Below are 14,352 nucleotides of genomic sequence, written 5' to 3' on the forward strand. Positions count from 1 at the left end.
ATCACTATTGCAACACTATAGTATTTTAGTTAGATGTTTATCATGGCATAGCTTTAATGAAAATACAGTGCTGTTTAAAATCACAGACCTCTGTGTCTAGTCATATGAGACAAGGTGATGTACGTACACACATGCACAGAGTTTTGGTGGGGGTTTTTTTGTGTCAGACATATAAGAACATACTTGTACAGTACTCAGGAGAAGACTCCTAATAGACAGTCAAAGCACACTGAATAATTAAAAAAGCATTTTATATGCAGTACATTTTTGTCATGTCGTATTTAAAAGTATTACTTGGCATCAAAAGTGCTTGGATTTGCCAGTTGTTACCTTCATGGTTTACGTTACGATTGCAATTGCTGCACTGCAACCTAATTCAAGAGGCCATTTGTAATGCCTTGTGATCTCATATCCCTCATTTCTGATTAAGCCTTTCTGGCCTCGTCACATGGAAAAATACATTTTTTTAAATTTTTATTTCCCATGATGAATATATCAGTATGTTGGCATGTTTAGTCACAGAATTTTACTGATGACTAAATAAATGAGACATCGGGATTGCTCCATTTAAAGTGGTTAGAGCAAATTTACAAATCAAAGGAAGTAGAACTGGCCTTTTATGAGTTGAACAGGCTGGGTTTTCTTCACAACTCTTACATAGGTTTCCACAGATCCTTTATATATTTCACAGAAATATTTCAAAGTATAAAGTTTTGTATCTTTCCTTAACATAGTATGAGAGCTGAGCTAAAAGGACACAGATATTTTCTTTCAGATTTGCATGCTCTGCTTTAATCCACTGCCCTTTGAAGTATAACCCATGGTGGAAGGTTACCAGATTGTCTCCTGCTTTCATTGCAGTGTACACTATCCTTTTTTCTTTTTAATAAAACACATGTTTCATTTTAACAACATTTATGACCATTGTAATTTTTTTAGGGCTGAATCCTGAAAGATGCTGAGGACCAATATTTCCCATATTTTTCAGTGAACATAAGTGTCATCTTTGACATTCTCAGGAGTCTGATCGTTACACTGGTATATAGCAGATGGACATGACAGAGGGTGAGCTTTGGCAGCACTGTAAGGCAGATATCAGCTTTACTATGACCATCTCCAAGGGAGAGACAAGCACTCCAACAGAACTTCAAGCTGCTACTTCCAGTTTATTTTGGGGGTCCTTTTTTAGGTGCCTGTTACTGTGGTATTTCTAACAGTGACAGGCAAACAATCAGTCACTCAAAATACTACTGTTGTCTTATTTGAATATTTGTGAAGTATTATGTATTTATATAGTTCACTTGAGTGTTTGTCCCTTTTTCAGTTAAACTGAATTACTATTCTTAGTTTGACAATATTAATAGTGTACAGTACTAAAAGTCTAAAAGAATTTGTACAGAGGCCGTTATTTTGATTCAAGAATAAATATAATGGTTATTTCTGATTGAAATAAATGAAGAAGCAGTATATTTTATATGGGATTCATCACAGACTTTGAATAAGTAGCAAATTCTAATGCAAAATAATTTTGGAATAAGACTGCAAAATTTTAAAGACTGGAAATTAAAAATTACTATCATATCATGGATTATGTGGATTGATAATTATATATAATTATCAATTACTCTGTGGATAAAAGAAATGTGAGTTCTTTTTCTATTCACTTTTTTTTCAGAAATTTCATTAGAAACATTTCTTTGAAATGCATAAAACTAATTGTATATGTATTCTGACTTTTATGCATGAAAACTCCACTGCTTCCACAAAAGCTGTGTTTAAGGTATAAATCAGAATCTGTGTGTATTTTCAAAAAGGTATAAACTTGAACAATTCAGTTCTCTTTTCTAGGAACAGTTCATAAGGTGAGATGAGAGTTGGTGGAATATCCTTACAATAATCATTCACAGCAACTCCTATGGAATCTAGGAACTGCGTAGGAAGGGTTCATGTGAGCTCCATTGGGAATGCTATAGGCATCTGTGCGTTTCAGTTTTGCTAAGTTAAAGACTTTTGCTTAATTTCTGTCCATCACTGACTACCATCAAGAAAAATAAAAATTTTCTTTTGCAAATGTAAAAAATTGTTCATTTTTAAATGCTTCTGTTCAGATGTATTGCTCAGTTTACCTGAAACAGCTTTGGGAGCCTTCATGCAAAGGACAGCATTTATGCAAAACTGAAGAGGATGCAAAAATTGGGCAGGTAGTGAAAAATGAGTACTGACTACTCATTTTCTGTTATAACGCTAGGTTTTATTTGGACAACTAGTAGGGAATAAATTGCTATATAACTTATTTCTTTTTTTCATCACTTTGTAGGTCTAACTGTGCTGAAAATATCCGTAAACACATCTTACATACAGGAAAGCATGAAGGAGTGAAAATGTATAACTGTCCTAAATGTGACTATGGAACCAATATCCCTGTGGAGTTTCGTAACCACTTGAAAGAACTACACCCAGACATTGAAAATCCTGATCTGGCATACTTGCATGCTGGTAAGGTCATTCGTCCCTTTGCTTACAAGTTCTTATCTTTTCTATATGAGCACGCTTAAATGATTGCAATAAGAAAGCTAGCTGTTATGTTGTTATCATTTATTCTGAAGAAGAACATGATTTTAAAATGGGCTTAGTCCTCTTCGAGTTTTCACAAGGGGTGAAGTTTATGCATTAAGCGCTGAAATCCATTCATGTTTCACAAGCAAAGCTTGCAGTGCAATACATAAACATCAGAAGTGCGTGCTATTTAGGTGCCTCATTTTGAAATCTAGTTGAACGTTTATAGAGAAGTATTTTTTTAATATTTGTATTAAGTCTCTCTGCCCACTCTATTCCCCCAGGAACAGAAAAACAAAATTCCTTAGGAAATACAGTGGCAGATTAATGTAATGCTTTAAAAATTCTTAGATTTCATTACAAAAAAGCAGACAGTGTTCAACATTAAAAGATAGAACAGCAGAGATCAATCAATAACTTACATGTATGTTTTGAGGCTTTACATTAGAGAGCACACACATGGAAGTCACTGGAGGAACGCAAAACAAAAACATGGCTTTGGAAACAGGAATTAAAAGAAAAAAGTTGGGTTGTTTCCTGTTTAGGAACAAGATTTTTTTTTTTTTTTTTCTTTTGAGGTCCTACAGTTCAGAATAGAAGGCAGAAGTTTAATGGGAGCATCAAGTTAGGAGAAAAATAAGAGTTCAATAGGAAGAGGTTAGGAGAAATAATACAAAATTAGGCTGGAGCTTGAATAAAATGTGATCTTAACTCAGAAGAGGCAGATAACTTAGACATCACTGGGCGGGAAGACAAGTCAGAGCAGTGGGAAAAAAGAACAGATGGCAAGAAGAAAGAGTTGGGGAATCCAGAGGAGGAAGAAGCTATGTGGGCCAAATTCTCCCTAAGATGCAAATTAATCTTCCATTGAAGTACTACTATTAGTACTGCTGTATCAGATTTGAATCTTCTTCTGTAAGGAATTGATCTCATAATTCTTTTGAGACCCTCGTACCTGTAAAAAAACATGACCTAGAGAGCTTTCATTCAGCTCTGTGCAGTGTGTACCCTCAAGTTATTTTAAAACCTCTCCGTCTTCTCAAAATGACTGCTTGCTTTCCTGACTAGAGGCAGTGTATTATTTGTACCATATATTTCTATTTGCCAAGTATTCCACTTCATTTCGGAACCAATCATCATGTCATGTCAGCATATGGTGGATAATATCTGGATGTGCAAACAAAATGCCAGTTGGCAGAACACCAGTTTCAAAATAGGTCAGAAAACTGATCACATTTCACCATAGTTCTCACTAAAGTGAATGAATATTCAACTCAGAGCTTAAATCCAGACACTGTTGGATTTTTACTACAATAATCCCACTTAAAATAATACGAAAAACTAAAATGCTTTTAGTAGACAGATATACAGACGTAACACAGATAGATATAACACTGGTAGAATCACTAACATTTTTCCAAAATTACAAAATCTGTGTAAGTTTTCACTTTACTTGTTCAAGACCTGTATCTAGGTAAATTAATTGCTCATTGCAGCATGCTATGGTTAAAACTATTTAACTTGCTTGTCTTGGCAACATAGGAAAACTGTCATCAATGTGTTGTATACTAACAATATCTATTTTTTTATACGTTCATTCTTATACTGGAGAAACCCCCTTGCACTAAACAGGCAATGTTTGTACTGTACAAATATATTAGTACTGGCAAGAACTGGTTGTCACCTAATTATTGCCAGGCTAGTCTAGAACTGGTATACAACAAAAGTGTGTTGAAATATTGTTTGCATAATCCCATCGCTTTGAGGTCGATACTGTATTTTTCTTTCAGGAAGAAACACTATTAAAGTGGGTTCTAGGTGATAATTGTGCATTCACATCGGAGTTAAATTAAGGGGTTTTCATTTCTTCTTTTCAATCCATTTCTGACTGCTGGACATCTGAGAGTTAAAGATTTTAGAGAAGATTTTTAGAGGAATGAGGGGATAACTCCCATGCCCTGGCTAACATCCTTTATCAAAATAAGATTTGTTCTGTGTCTGGTTCACAGTTACTGATTACTTATTGGTCATTGGCTGCACATACAGAGAATCCACAACATGACATAGAACCCTTTAGGATGATAGGAGTATGAAAGTGTCATACAAGATTGTTTTTTTTTTTTAACTTAAACATATTTTTCTGTCTTTTGTGTTCTAATATTGCTTTGCAACAGTTAAGCCAGCCCCTTTGCTTCTTTGAGCAGAATAGGAATAGAATAAGTCTCATCACTGGCAAAGAGACAGATGCCAACTCCAGCCACTTCGCAGGACCAGTCAGAAACTCCTTCACCACAACCCACCAAGAATGGAGCTGTGGGGTACCTTTAGGATGTGGCTGGGAGTAAAAATCAAGTCTGTTTCTCAGCTGTGAAATTATCAGTTGGATTTCTAATTCAAAGTTAATGCTCTTTATTATAGAATGTTCTAATACTAATTTCTGTTTAGCTTTCTTTGGCAACTAATATACTGCTTTATGGGGTCACTGGCAGTAAGGAGTTTAAAGAAGCTGCATTTCTAAAGGAGAGGCTGTGGAACGTGGAAGGCGGAACAAGTTAGTTTCTACACGAGTAAGGATGATACTGTAATTGATAGGTGGTAGCACTTTCTATTCTGTATCTTTGAAATCCTGTATAATGTGAGGAATTGATGTATGGAAATGCCACAAAGCCAGGTCTTCAGACTTTCTTTTCCCTTTTTGCTGCAGACTGTCATAGAGGGGGATATTTAACTATACAACTATATTCCTTATAAACCTTATGAAGTACCATTATATGTTTTACAACAATAAGAATCTAGAGAATACTTCTGTCTTTAATTTAAAAACTGTTCTGCATTTGAACAGCCGACTAATGCACACAAACCAACAGAGAGATGTGTGCATCTGCACATAAAATTATGGCTTGAATTTGCTGGATTACACATCAAATACCAATTTACACATTTAACCTCTAAGTTTTATACAAATCATCAAATCTGTTTTGAAATGTTATTGTGGTGTTCTGTAAGAGCTTTATGCCTGTTTCTTGATATTCTCTGTCCCATTTTCTCAAGATCTGTTTTGAAATTGAAATTTTCTTTGAAAACAAATCCAGAAATCCCATGATTGCTTATTAGCCACAATATTAATTTATTTTCTTTTTAAAAATCCCATTTAAGACACTGATAGACTTTATACCTGCTGTAGAACAGAAGTGGGCTTACTAGCAAGCTCAGGAATCCTGCAGTTAATGTTTTAGTCATGGAAATTTGATTCTAATGGAAGCTATTAATATTATTCTTGTTTTATCAATGCGCAAATCTGAAAATTCGTCATTACAAATGGAAAGTTAATACAAAAAGTGAGTGAATTGTCATATCATGGTGATGACTATCATTTTGATGATTTTTTTTTTTAAATGAGAATTTTTTTCTGAGTTGCTCACTGTGGACTTGTCTGTATGGTGAGTCTCAGAGTAAACTGAAGAAGTCCTTGGATTGATTCTTGTGTGCATTACATTTCCAAGTTTCTTGGATATGTTTTTTCTTCCAACTGATGCTACATCTCAATACTGAGTTGAACTCGGCCTGAAAACTTTGACAAATGGGAGAGAGGAAGGACCCATACCTGTGGTAGAATTTGAAAGCGATCAGCAGTCCAGCTGTCTTTCTCAGTGCTTTGTCTGCTTTGGAGCAGCATCACTTGGTAGGGATAATTTCAGTTTGAAATAAATGTTCATCATTTAGGAGCTTTTTGTCTTATAAACATTATGATACTATTATGACGTGTTATTTATATCCAAAGAGCGTAATATCTATGGCTTGACGTGTCCATTATTCCAATAGCTGCAGAGACCATGGCATCTCATTGTGTGCATAGTAGTCTGGTGCGGATACTAAACTGGCCGTAAGGCAAAAAGCTCTTCAGAGAGAAGAGAAGCAGTTTGCTCATTATTGTTTTCATGATCGTATTGAAAGTTATGTGATGATACTGTTTTTTTCTGTCATTTCTGTGCTGCACTGTTAGAAGTGAACATGATCTCCAAGAATGAGTGCTACTCTAGGAAACCAGAATAACTCAGTTTTTCACTGAGCTACTGATACAATGGGCTTGCTCTCTGTCCGTTTGCACATGAGTTTCCCCATGTGCAAAATAGGCGCAATGCCTACAAAGTTCGAAGCACAAAGCTTTTGCTTGAAAATGGCTTCACAACAGTCAACTATGTGATTAGGGAACTGCTTAAGACATTGAACAGAAAATTTGGAAGTGTTTTACTTAATTTAGAATTAGCAGTCATACAAAATCTTTCTTGGAAGTCTTTTCTTTTAAAAAAAAATCAGGGAAGGCAGAGCAATTCATCGTACTCTTTGGTAAGTCCGTTTTTTCTTTGAAAGTGAAGCACTCAAGTTATCCAGCGTGCTCTGAGAGAGTCTGCCACCCTGGGCCCTGTGAGCAGGAGTGGAGGATCATTTATTCTCATGGATCCTGACAGAACTAAAAGCATGAGCCGCTTCCTCTCGCTGCACAGACGTGTTTTGGGGAATGCTTGGAAGTACAGCTTTGTATGCCTGTGCCTCTGTGAAAATTATAGGTGCCTCTGGGGTTGGGCATCCAAAGAACAAAGATTGTGACGATCGTGTTTTGGCAGTTGGCTGCCTACGTGGTGATTGAACGCTTAGTGCTCATGAAGAGTTACATAATTCATGACCAAAATGATAGATAGGTACTTGATTATAGTGTATGAGTTGCTTCACAGGGAGAAAATATCAGACATGAGCTACTCTTAATCTAGCTGAGAAAAGCCTAAGAAAAATCAGTTACTGAAAGCATAGTCAGACAAATTGAAATGAGAAACAAGGTGCAAACACTTAAATATGAGGTCGATTGAGCTTTGGCAGCAACTAGCAGAAAAAATTATCCCTGTTCCATTCCTTTGAGCCTTGAGAAGACTGGATGTCTTTCTGGGGGATAGGTTTTAGGAGGGCCCAAGGTTGCTGGGTTCACTGCAAAACTAATTAAGTGTTACTTAAGGGGCTTTGATATACCAGAAGTCAGACTGTTATCTAATAGTCCTTTCTGCTCTTAAATCTTAAAACAGTGTTAATCTACAGCCTGTTGGTAAGGGTTGTGTTTGTGAATCTAAAGTGCTTAGGTGTTGTGATAGCAAAGGGATAGCTAAGGAGACACATAAGTCCCCCAAAGTGTTCTTTCTCATAGGGATGACATTCCCATCATAGGTGCTAAATTCTTACTCTCTTTGAGCCTGAAGTACCTGTGCCTGAGTAGAGATACGCTTGCCTAAAATAAGTTTCTTTCTGGTATGTTGTTAAATCCTTAATAAAATACATTGGGTTATTTATTTATTTATTTATTTAAGGTGTTTGAAGAATTCTTATGAAATACTGCTCTTTTGGTTGGCAGTTCCCTTACTGTGTTATTGGCTCCTGAGATCTGAAATCGATGAAAAGACAGTTCAATTAATCATCTGTTCACTAAGCCAGGCCTGCATCCTGCTCTTTTCTTTCTCAGATTAGGGGAACAGAGTTAGGGGATGTTTTAGTTCTTTCCAGAGAGCAGTGAAAATGAGAAAAGTTTACTGCAAGGTCTCTTTTATGCATGTTTGAAAAGTATTTTTCCAAACGTTTTTAAGTGCACTTTTCGAAAGGCTGTGCTCTCCACACGTTTCTCTTTCAGTTTATTTAGCTTTTGAGAAACAAGGCTGTACTAGCAACCTGCAACATGATTACATCATCAAGGGACAAAATTGTGATCCTATCAGTTGTAACAGTTGCAATATTCATGAATGGAATTCTGAAAGTTCAAATAGTTAATCCCAAATAAAATTGTGATCTTTATCCCACTTGACAGCTACATTTATCAAATTATTAAGAGAAAAAATTGATTGCTAAAAGTTATAGTGTGATCTATTATGTGATTTTATCAAGGTATAACTGTATTACCAAGTGGAAACTGCAGACTTATTCAGAATGTGAATTGGACACACATAACCTGATAATATAGCAATTATACTAGTATCCTAGTGCTTTTCTACTTTTAAATTTTTCTTTTTGTTCTTGTCCTTTCTTTTGCATCTTCTGACTCTTTAGTAGAAAATATAAAATTGAAAAAAAATAGGAAAAATGAAATAATAAAAACCTGTTTACTCTTGTACTCTCTGAATTCATCAAACTACAAAAATGTAAAATCAGTGAATGCTATTTGTCAATAAAATAATGGAAATACAAGTCAGTTGAGTACCTATGCAAACTTGTAATTCATACCTTAAGTAAAGCCTCTAAAGAATGGATACACAGTTTTGTTTGTAAGCATATTTAACATTTTTCTTGGAATAGTTATGTTCTTAGTCTTTATCCCTGTTTAAAGAAAATACTTTAAATGCTGTAATTTGAAACAATATTAAAAATCTGTCATTGCTAGATATAGGCAAATCAGGTAGAAGCTTTTACAGTAGCAGAATATTGCTTGGGTTTCTAGTCAGATAAAATACTATTTTTGATGGCTGGTATACTTAACCGAAAAAAAAAAAAAAGGCAGCAGCAGCTCTGCTTCAAACAGGTTTGTTCTTGTCATAGCTATTAGTGCCAGTCTTTCAATAGCATGTCATGTTGATTGGCAGACACTCCCTTTCCTTTTCTGTGACGAATAATAATTTTAGTGTGTGCTTGAAATAAAAACCTAGTATAAATGATTTTCTGTTTGTAAAGGAGAAAGCTAGGTTCCTTATAACCTATGTAGATTACATATTACTGTGTTTCAGGAAAAATTAATCTACATTTAAAAAAACCTAAAACCTAAGTCATTTGATTATTTTTATAGCTGTCTTCTATTAGAAGGCTTTATATGCCTAGCAGAGCTAGCCAGTATCTTTATCTGGGTGGTCATGACTGTGGAGTTGGTTCTTTCCAGGTAATGAGTAAAGTGGAAAAAAAATAGATAGCTTTTGCTGCTGCTGTTGAAGAGCTTAGGGACTCCTTTCATAGTCCCTTAGTTGCTTTTCCTGAACAGTCAGCATATATTTCTGCTGAGTGACATGAAAGAAGGTTTTGAAATATTTTGATGCAAATACTACATCATCTAATATGCAAATACCACCACTATTAATATTAGCTATACTCTATAAGTGGATGGTATCCTCAGGTAAGAGTGAAGACCATGAATTTCACTAAAGAAAAAATGTTCAGAATATAGTTTTAAAGGAAAAGGAAAATACTGCCTATACCAAAGTCTGGAACACCTCTTAATACCTCTGATCAGTAGAGGTGTAATGCCTGTCATGCTCTGCTCCATTTTTCCATCAGATAGTTGGCGCTAAGCTCAGGGCCATCGCGCAAGTGTCTTTCGTATTGTGTATAGCACCAATGGCATTCGTAGTCACAATCTTGTATTCTGTTCAATGCTTTTCTGCCCACGGCCCACTTCCCTGGGGGTTTCCTGCTCGTCATTGTTCCTTTCTGAAGGACTACTCCAGCTTGTCACAGGGCGACTAAGTGTTTGCAGGTTGAGCTGATACTCCTGAGCAGCTTGAATGTCTTTGCCCATGTCTAAACATTTAACCTGGGCGCTGGCATGCGCCTGCTTTCCTGTCCTTCGTCCCTGTGGCATCCTGGTTTCCATGGTGGGGAACCACTCAGCTGACCTGGAAGGGGGCTGTGCCACACTGGCCGATACAGAAACTCTTATCAGTTTTGAAATTTTCTGTTGAGCCCTAACGCACACCTTGATTCTGCCCTCAAATCAGCTTTGCAAATTCCTTGCGTTGCGTTGGTAGCCACATGCCAGATTCCTGCTGGTGTTCACAAAGACTGCTGCCTCTGCAAGGATGTCAGTTCACCGATGAAAAGAAGGTAATCTTACTCCAAGCTATTATTTCATTACACTAATAGATAAAATATCCTTCATGAAGAATGAGACATATTATTGCCTATTTGGTGCTAAAAATAGGACATCCGAACATAAAACTTTTAAAGCAAGGCTGAAATATTAAAGTGCAGAAGTAGAAGAAAGCCCTTAAGACACAACAGCCATCTATAAAGACAAAAATATTTAATTCTGTTAGAAAAGATATATGCATAATAGTATGTGGTAAATATAAACGATAAAAGGAAATATTAGGATTCAAATATCAACATATTAAAATTCTGAGACAAGCAGCAAAAACCAGGATATCAGGCTCATCAAGAAAACTTTTCAAACAAAACAAACCAAAAAAGATAGGAACCTTACAGAAGGAATAAAAAATAAAGGTGTATAGTGTATAGGAGTAATTCAGGACATTTTTATGTGGAGATTGTCTTATACTCTGAAAATTTAAATTGTTTTCCTATTAGGAGAAGCTCTTAAAAGAGTAGATCTCTTAGTGGATCATCCAGGGAAGTTATGCTGGAGTCCTAAGAAATAGAAAGCTTTTTTTTTTTTTTTTTTTTAATTAAAGTAAATGTAAGATGTAAGATGCAACTTGAAGCAGAATATAAAAATGTTGATTTAAAATGTGTGATTTTGATATATATATAATATATAAAAATAATTTATATTTTTATAGAACATATTCTATAAATACAATATATTTATATTATATAAATCTATAAAATAATTATATATCGTAATATAATATAATGAATTTTCATATAATTTTTATTTGTATAAAATATAAACAATAAATATTTATAAATAAATATAAAGAATAAATATAACAACAGTGTCATCCCAATTATGAACAAATTATTGCATTACTTGAAGATTTGAACTAACAGTACTTCCAAGACCTGGGGGCACTATAGTTCAGTATAACCACATAGCGGAGTGTATTTTGCCTGCATAATGCCACCACCTCTTGGCCTCTTTCACTGTGGCTGTACATTATTTAGAGGATACTTTAAATTTTCTCCTCCTGTGAGATGCTACCAACATCTCAACAACCTGCACTGAAAGAGTGTACTCTTGATAAATAACTTAGATGATTAACATTTGTAAGTCTGCTTTGACTTGCTTGCAAGTCATTCTCTGAATTTTCAATTTTTTTTTAAAATTACACAACAGAATTATTTGCTTGCTACACAAAATGTGGTTACTACACAAAATGACACAAATAACAGCAAATAATTCCAGAATCACAAAACTGTTGAAACAAATGTGGGTAATGTTAGATATGGAAGGATTGAATCAAGTGTTAGTTTTGTGCTCAGTGCTTTACTACTTCAGGTCATGAGTGAGGAGAAGAGCCCTCAGCAATAATTGCTCCAATGAATCACAAATCATTGGCATTCCATGCTGATTTTTAAAATTTCTTTTGGGCTTTCTTTTTGTTTGCTTTCATTGATCCAATGTATGCTGCACTGACTTTCCATTAATTTCTTGACGTGGCATCTTGGATCTTGACCTTTTGTAAGTAGGATGCCTTGTCTGTCTGAAACACGTGTTCTTCCTCTAATTTCTATTTTACTTCCAATAGTTCTTCATAATTTTTCCCATCTTTTCATTTACCAGATCTTTGGTACCTTTCAAATGCTAAATGCTCTCCCATATATCCTTAGTAACCATGCTGGATTTTTCTGTCCTTTTTAATATTTAGGTTTTATTGGATGAATGTAGATTGCACCTTCTCTAACTGTGCCTTAAATAATTGCCACTTAAGGGAATTAAGAAGTACAAGGGAAGGAAAATGCTGACCCATAGACTAAGCAGAAGGAAAAAACGTTCCCACTGGGTCCAATTTCCTAAGAAGGACCATCAGGATAGTGACTAGGACCTGAAATTATGGGCTGAATGACCTCTAAAAAATTATCAGTTCAAAGAGGAGCTTGTCTATAACTGTTTGCACTAAAGGAAATGAAGATAGGTAGAAGTCTTGCAGAAGAAAGATTACTTCACTTTCTTGGTGAACGTATAAAAGCGTAATATGAAACTGTATCTCATATAAATACATCACATGCTGACTGTCTCTGTCTATAATTCTTGTACCATGTCAAAAAAACATGGAGGCAGATATCATATCTCTTAACTCCCAGCCGGCCAGTTAGTGGGGAACCCCTTTTTCTAAATGGGCAGACAGAAAGTACATCTTCTGAATTTAAGATATTTTATGCAGGTCTTGCATTTATTGGAAAGAGTGCATGCTCATCAATATCCAATGCCAAAGAAATGGTTTGTACTAAAGAAACCACTGCAGATTTAATACAGATGTTTTCATCCTCCGAGTCATTACAGTATGATTTTCATATAATATTCTCTGATAGTAAGAAGGGACCTTAAAGTGAGTGCAATTTTCATATAAATTGCATAGGAACCTGAGCATTAATGAAAACTTTGGGCCTCAGATAATACAAATCACTGGTTCAGCCTTCACATGACTGGATGAAAGGCACTGCTGGTTTAAACGGGTGCACTTCCAGTGGCTTAGGTGTGGAAAGTACAGGAGGTGTCAGACATCCAGAGGCAAAGTTGCTGGACAGGTTTCTGCAGTGTAGTTAAGAGGGCTGCTCAGCTATTTGAAGGGGACAATCAGTTACTGTTTGTCACAATCCCTGTTTAAATAACATTCCAGAAACCTAGATTATTGTTGCTGGAAGAGTTTTTCATTAATGGTCATTGTAGTGTAGCTAAAGGAAAGAGTTGGTTGCTATATAGTGTTTGGGAATATAATATATAATGTACTTGCCAAAAAGGCATTAAGATAACAGCTACCATATTACATGCTCAACTACGTCCCTACCTCTTTTATACCTTGCCAAAATGGTACTTCTTGTTCAAAGTCTAGGAAGTAATAGCAGATAACGGTTCTCAGAACACAGTTTATAGAAGATTTAAAAGAATTGATCTACTTTGAAGTAATAGTATCCAGAGGAAACATGAAACGAAAGCATCTTTTGATAGCAAAAAAGATAAAACTTTGATTATCTAGTTATCTTAAGAGACATCGGAAGTTTTTAGGCAAACATTTTCAATTTAACATTGATTTTAGATTCAGGATATATATACCTGAAATTCAGAACTGAGTTTGAATAATTTGAAGTTAGGAGTTCGTAAACAACCAATTGCGCACTTAGAAAAAAATATTTTTTACAATTGTTTTTAGAATGTGTGAGTAAGGTAAAATTAAAAGGAGGAGCAATTGTGAAATGTCTGGAGTCCTCACATATTAGTGCCTGCCACCACCGCAAAATACCCGTTGGATAAAGCTACTTCAAGTCAATTCAATTTAGCCTCTTCTGCTAAGGATTTATCTATAAATCCTTACTGTTCCAATAGTATTCAGTATCATATTATTTATTGTTGACCCTTTCTTTTGTCATCCACCTTCCTCTGAGCAAATTCAGTCACCGTCAATATTGTCATTAAAATTTGCTGAGCTGCTTGTGCTTGCTTCCACCTGTTCAAGCAAAAATCCTGAAACACAGAGTCAGAGATTTATCAGTGTATGAAAATCATGAAATCTCAGTTATCTGTAATTCAGTACAGCCTTACTTGTATCATAGATCAGGAGGGCTAAGACAGCAGGGGAACGCAATCCTCTATTCTCTGTTGTAGTTGTGCGGGGTTGTTTGTGGCATATGCCGCTTCCTGCAAACCTTTGAGCTGTGGAGGTGACCAATTGATTAAATGTATTTCTTTGAATGTCTTGAGATTAACAATTTTAAAACAAAATAACAAAAGACTAGAATTATAAAATTAATAAAAATGGAATATCATTTGAGATTTTAAAATACTAGTTTCAAATTAGATTTTGCAAGTGCAATGAAGATACCCACCAATACTGACTTATTTTTGTTAAGTAAAGCTATTTTCATATCTGATGGCAGATG

The 14,352-nt window shown here is 35.3% G+C and overlaps 1 protein-coding gene across 2 annotated transcripts in view; it reads left to right on the top strand.

Moving 5' to 3' along the window:
- The window catches only part of ZNF407 (zinc finger protein 407), a 350,620-nt gene that overhangs the window by 245,179 nt on the left and 91,089 nt on the right, over positions 1–14,352 (top strand). For both annotated transcript variants that reach the window (XM_076330088.1, XM_076330089.1), the window contains exon 8: positions 2,318–2,496. In XM_076330088.1, the coding sequence (XP_076186203.1) occupies positions 2,318–2,496 (179 nt within the window). The remainder of the gene's footprint in view (positions 1–2,317; positions 2,497–14,352) is intronic.

Source organism: Aptenodytes patagonicus, chromosome 2 (assembly GCF_965638725.1).
Source record: "Aptenodytes patagonicus chromosome 2, bAptPat1.pri.cur, whole genome shotgun sequence".
Classification (NCBI taxonomy): domain Eukaryota; kingdom Metazoa; phylum Chordata; class Aves; order Sphenisciformes; family Spheniscidae; genus Aptenodytes; species Aptenodytes patagonicus.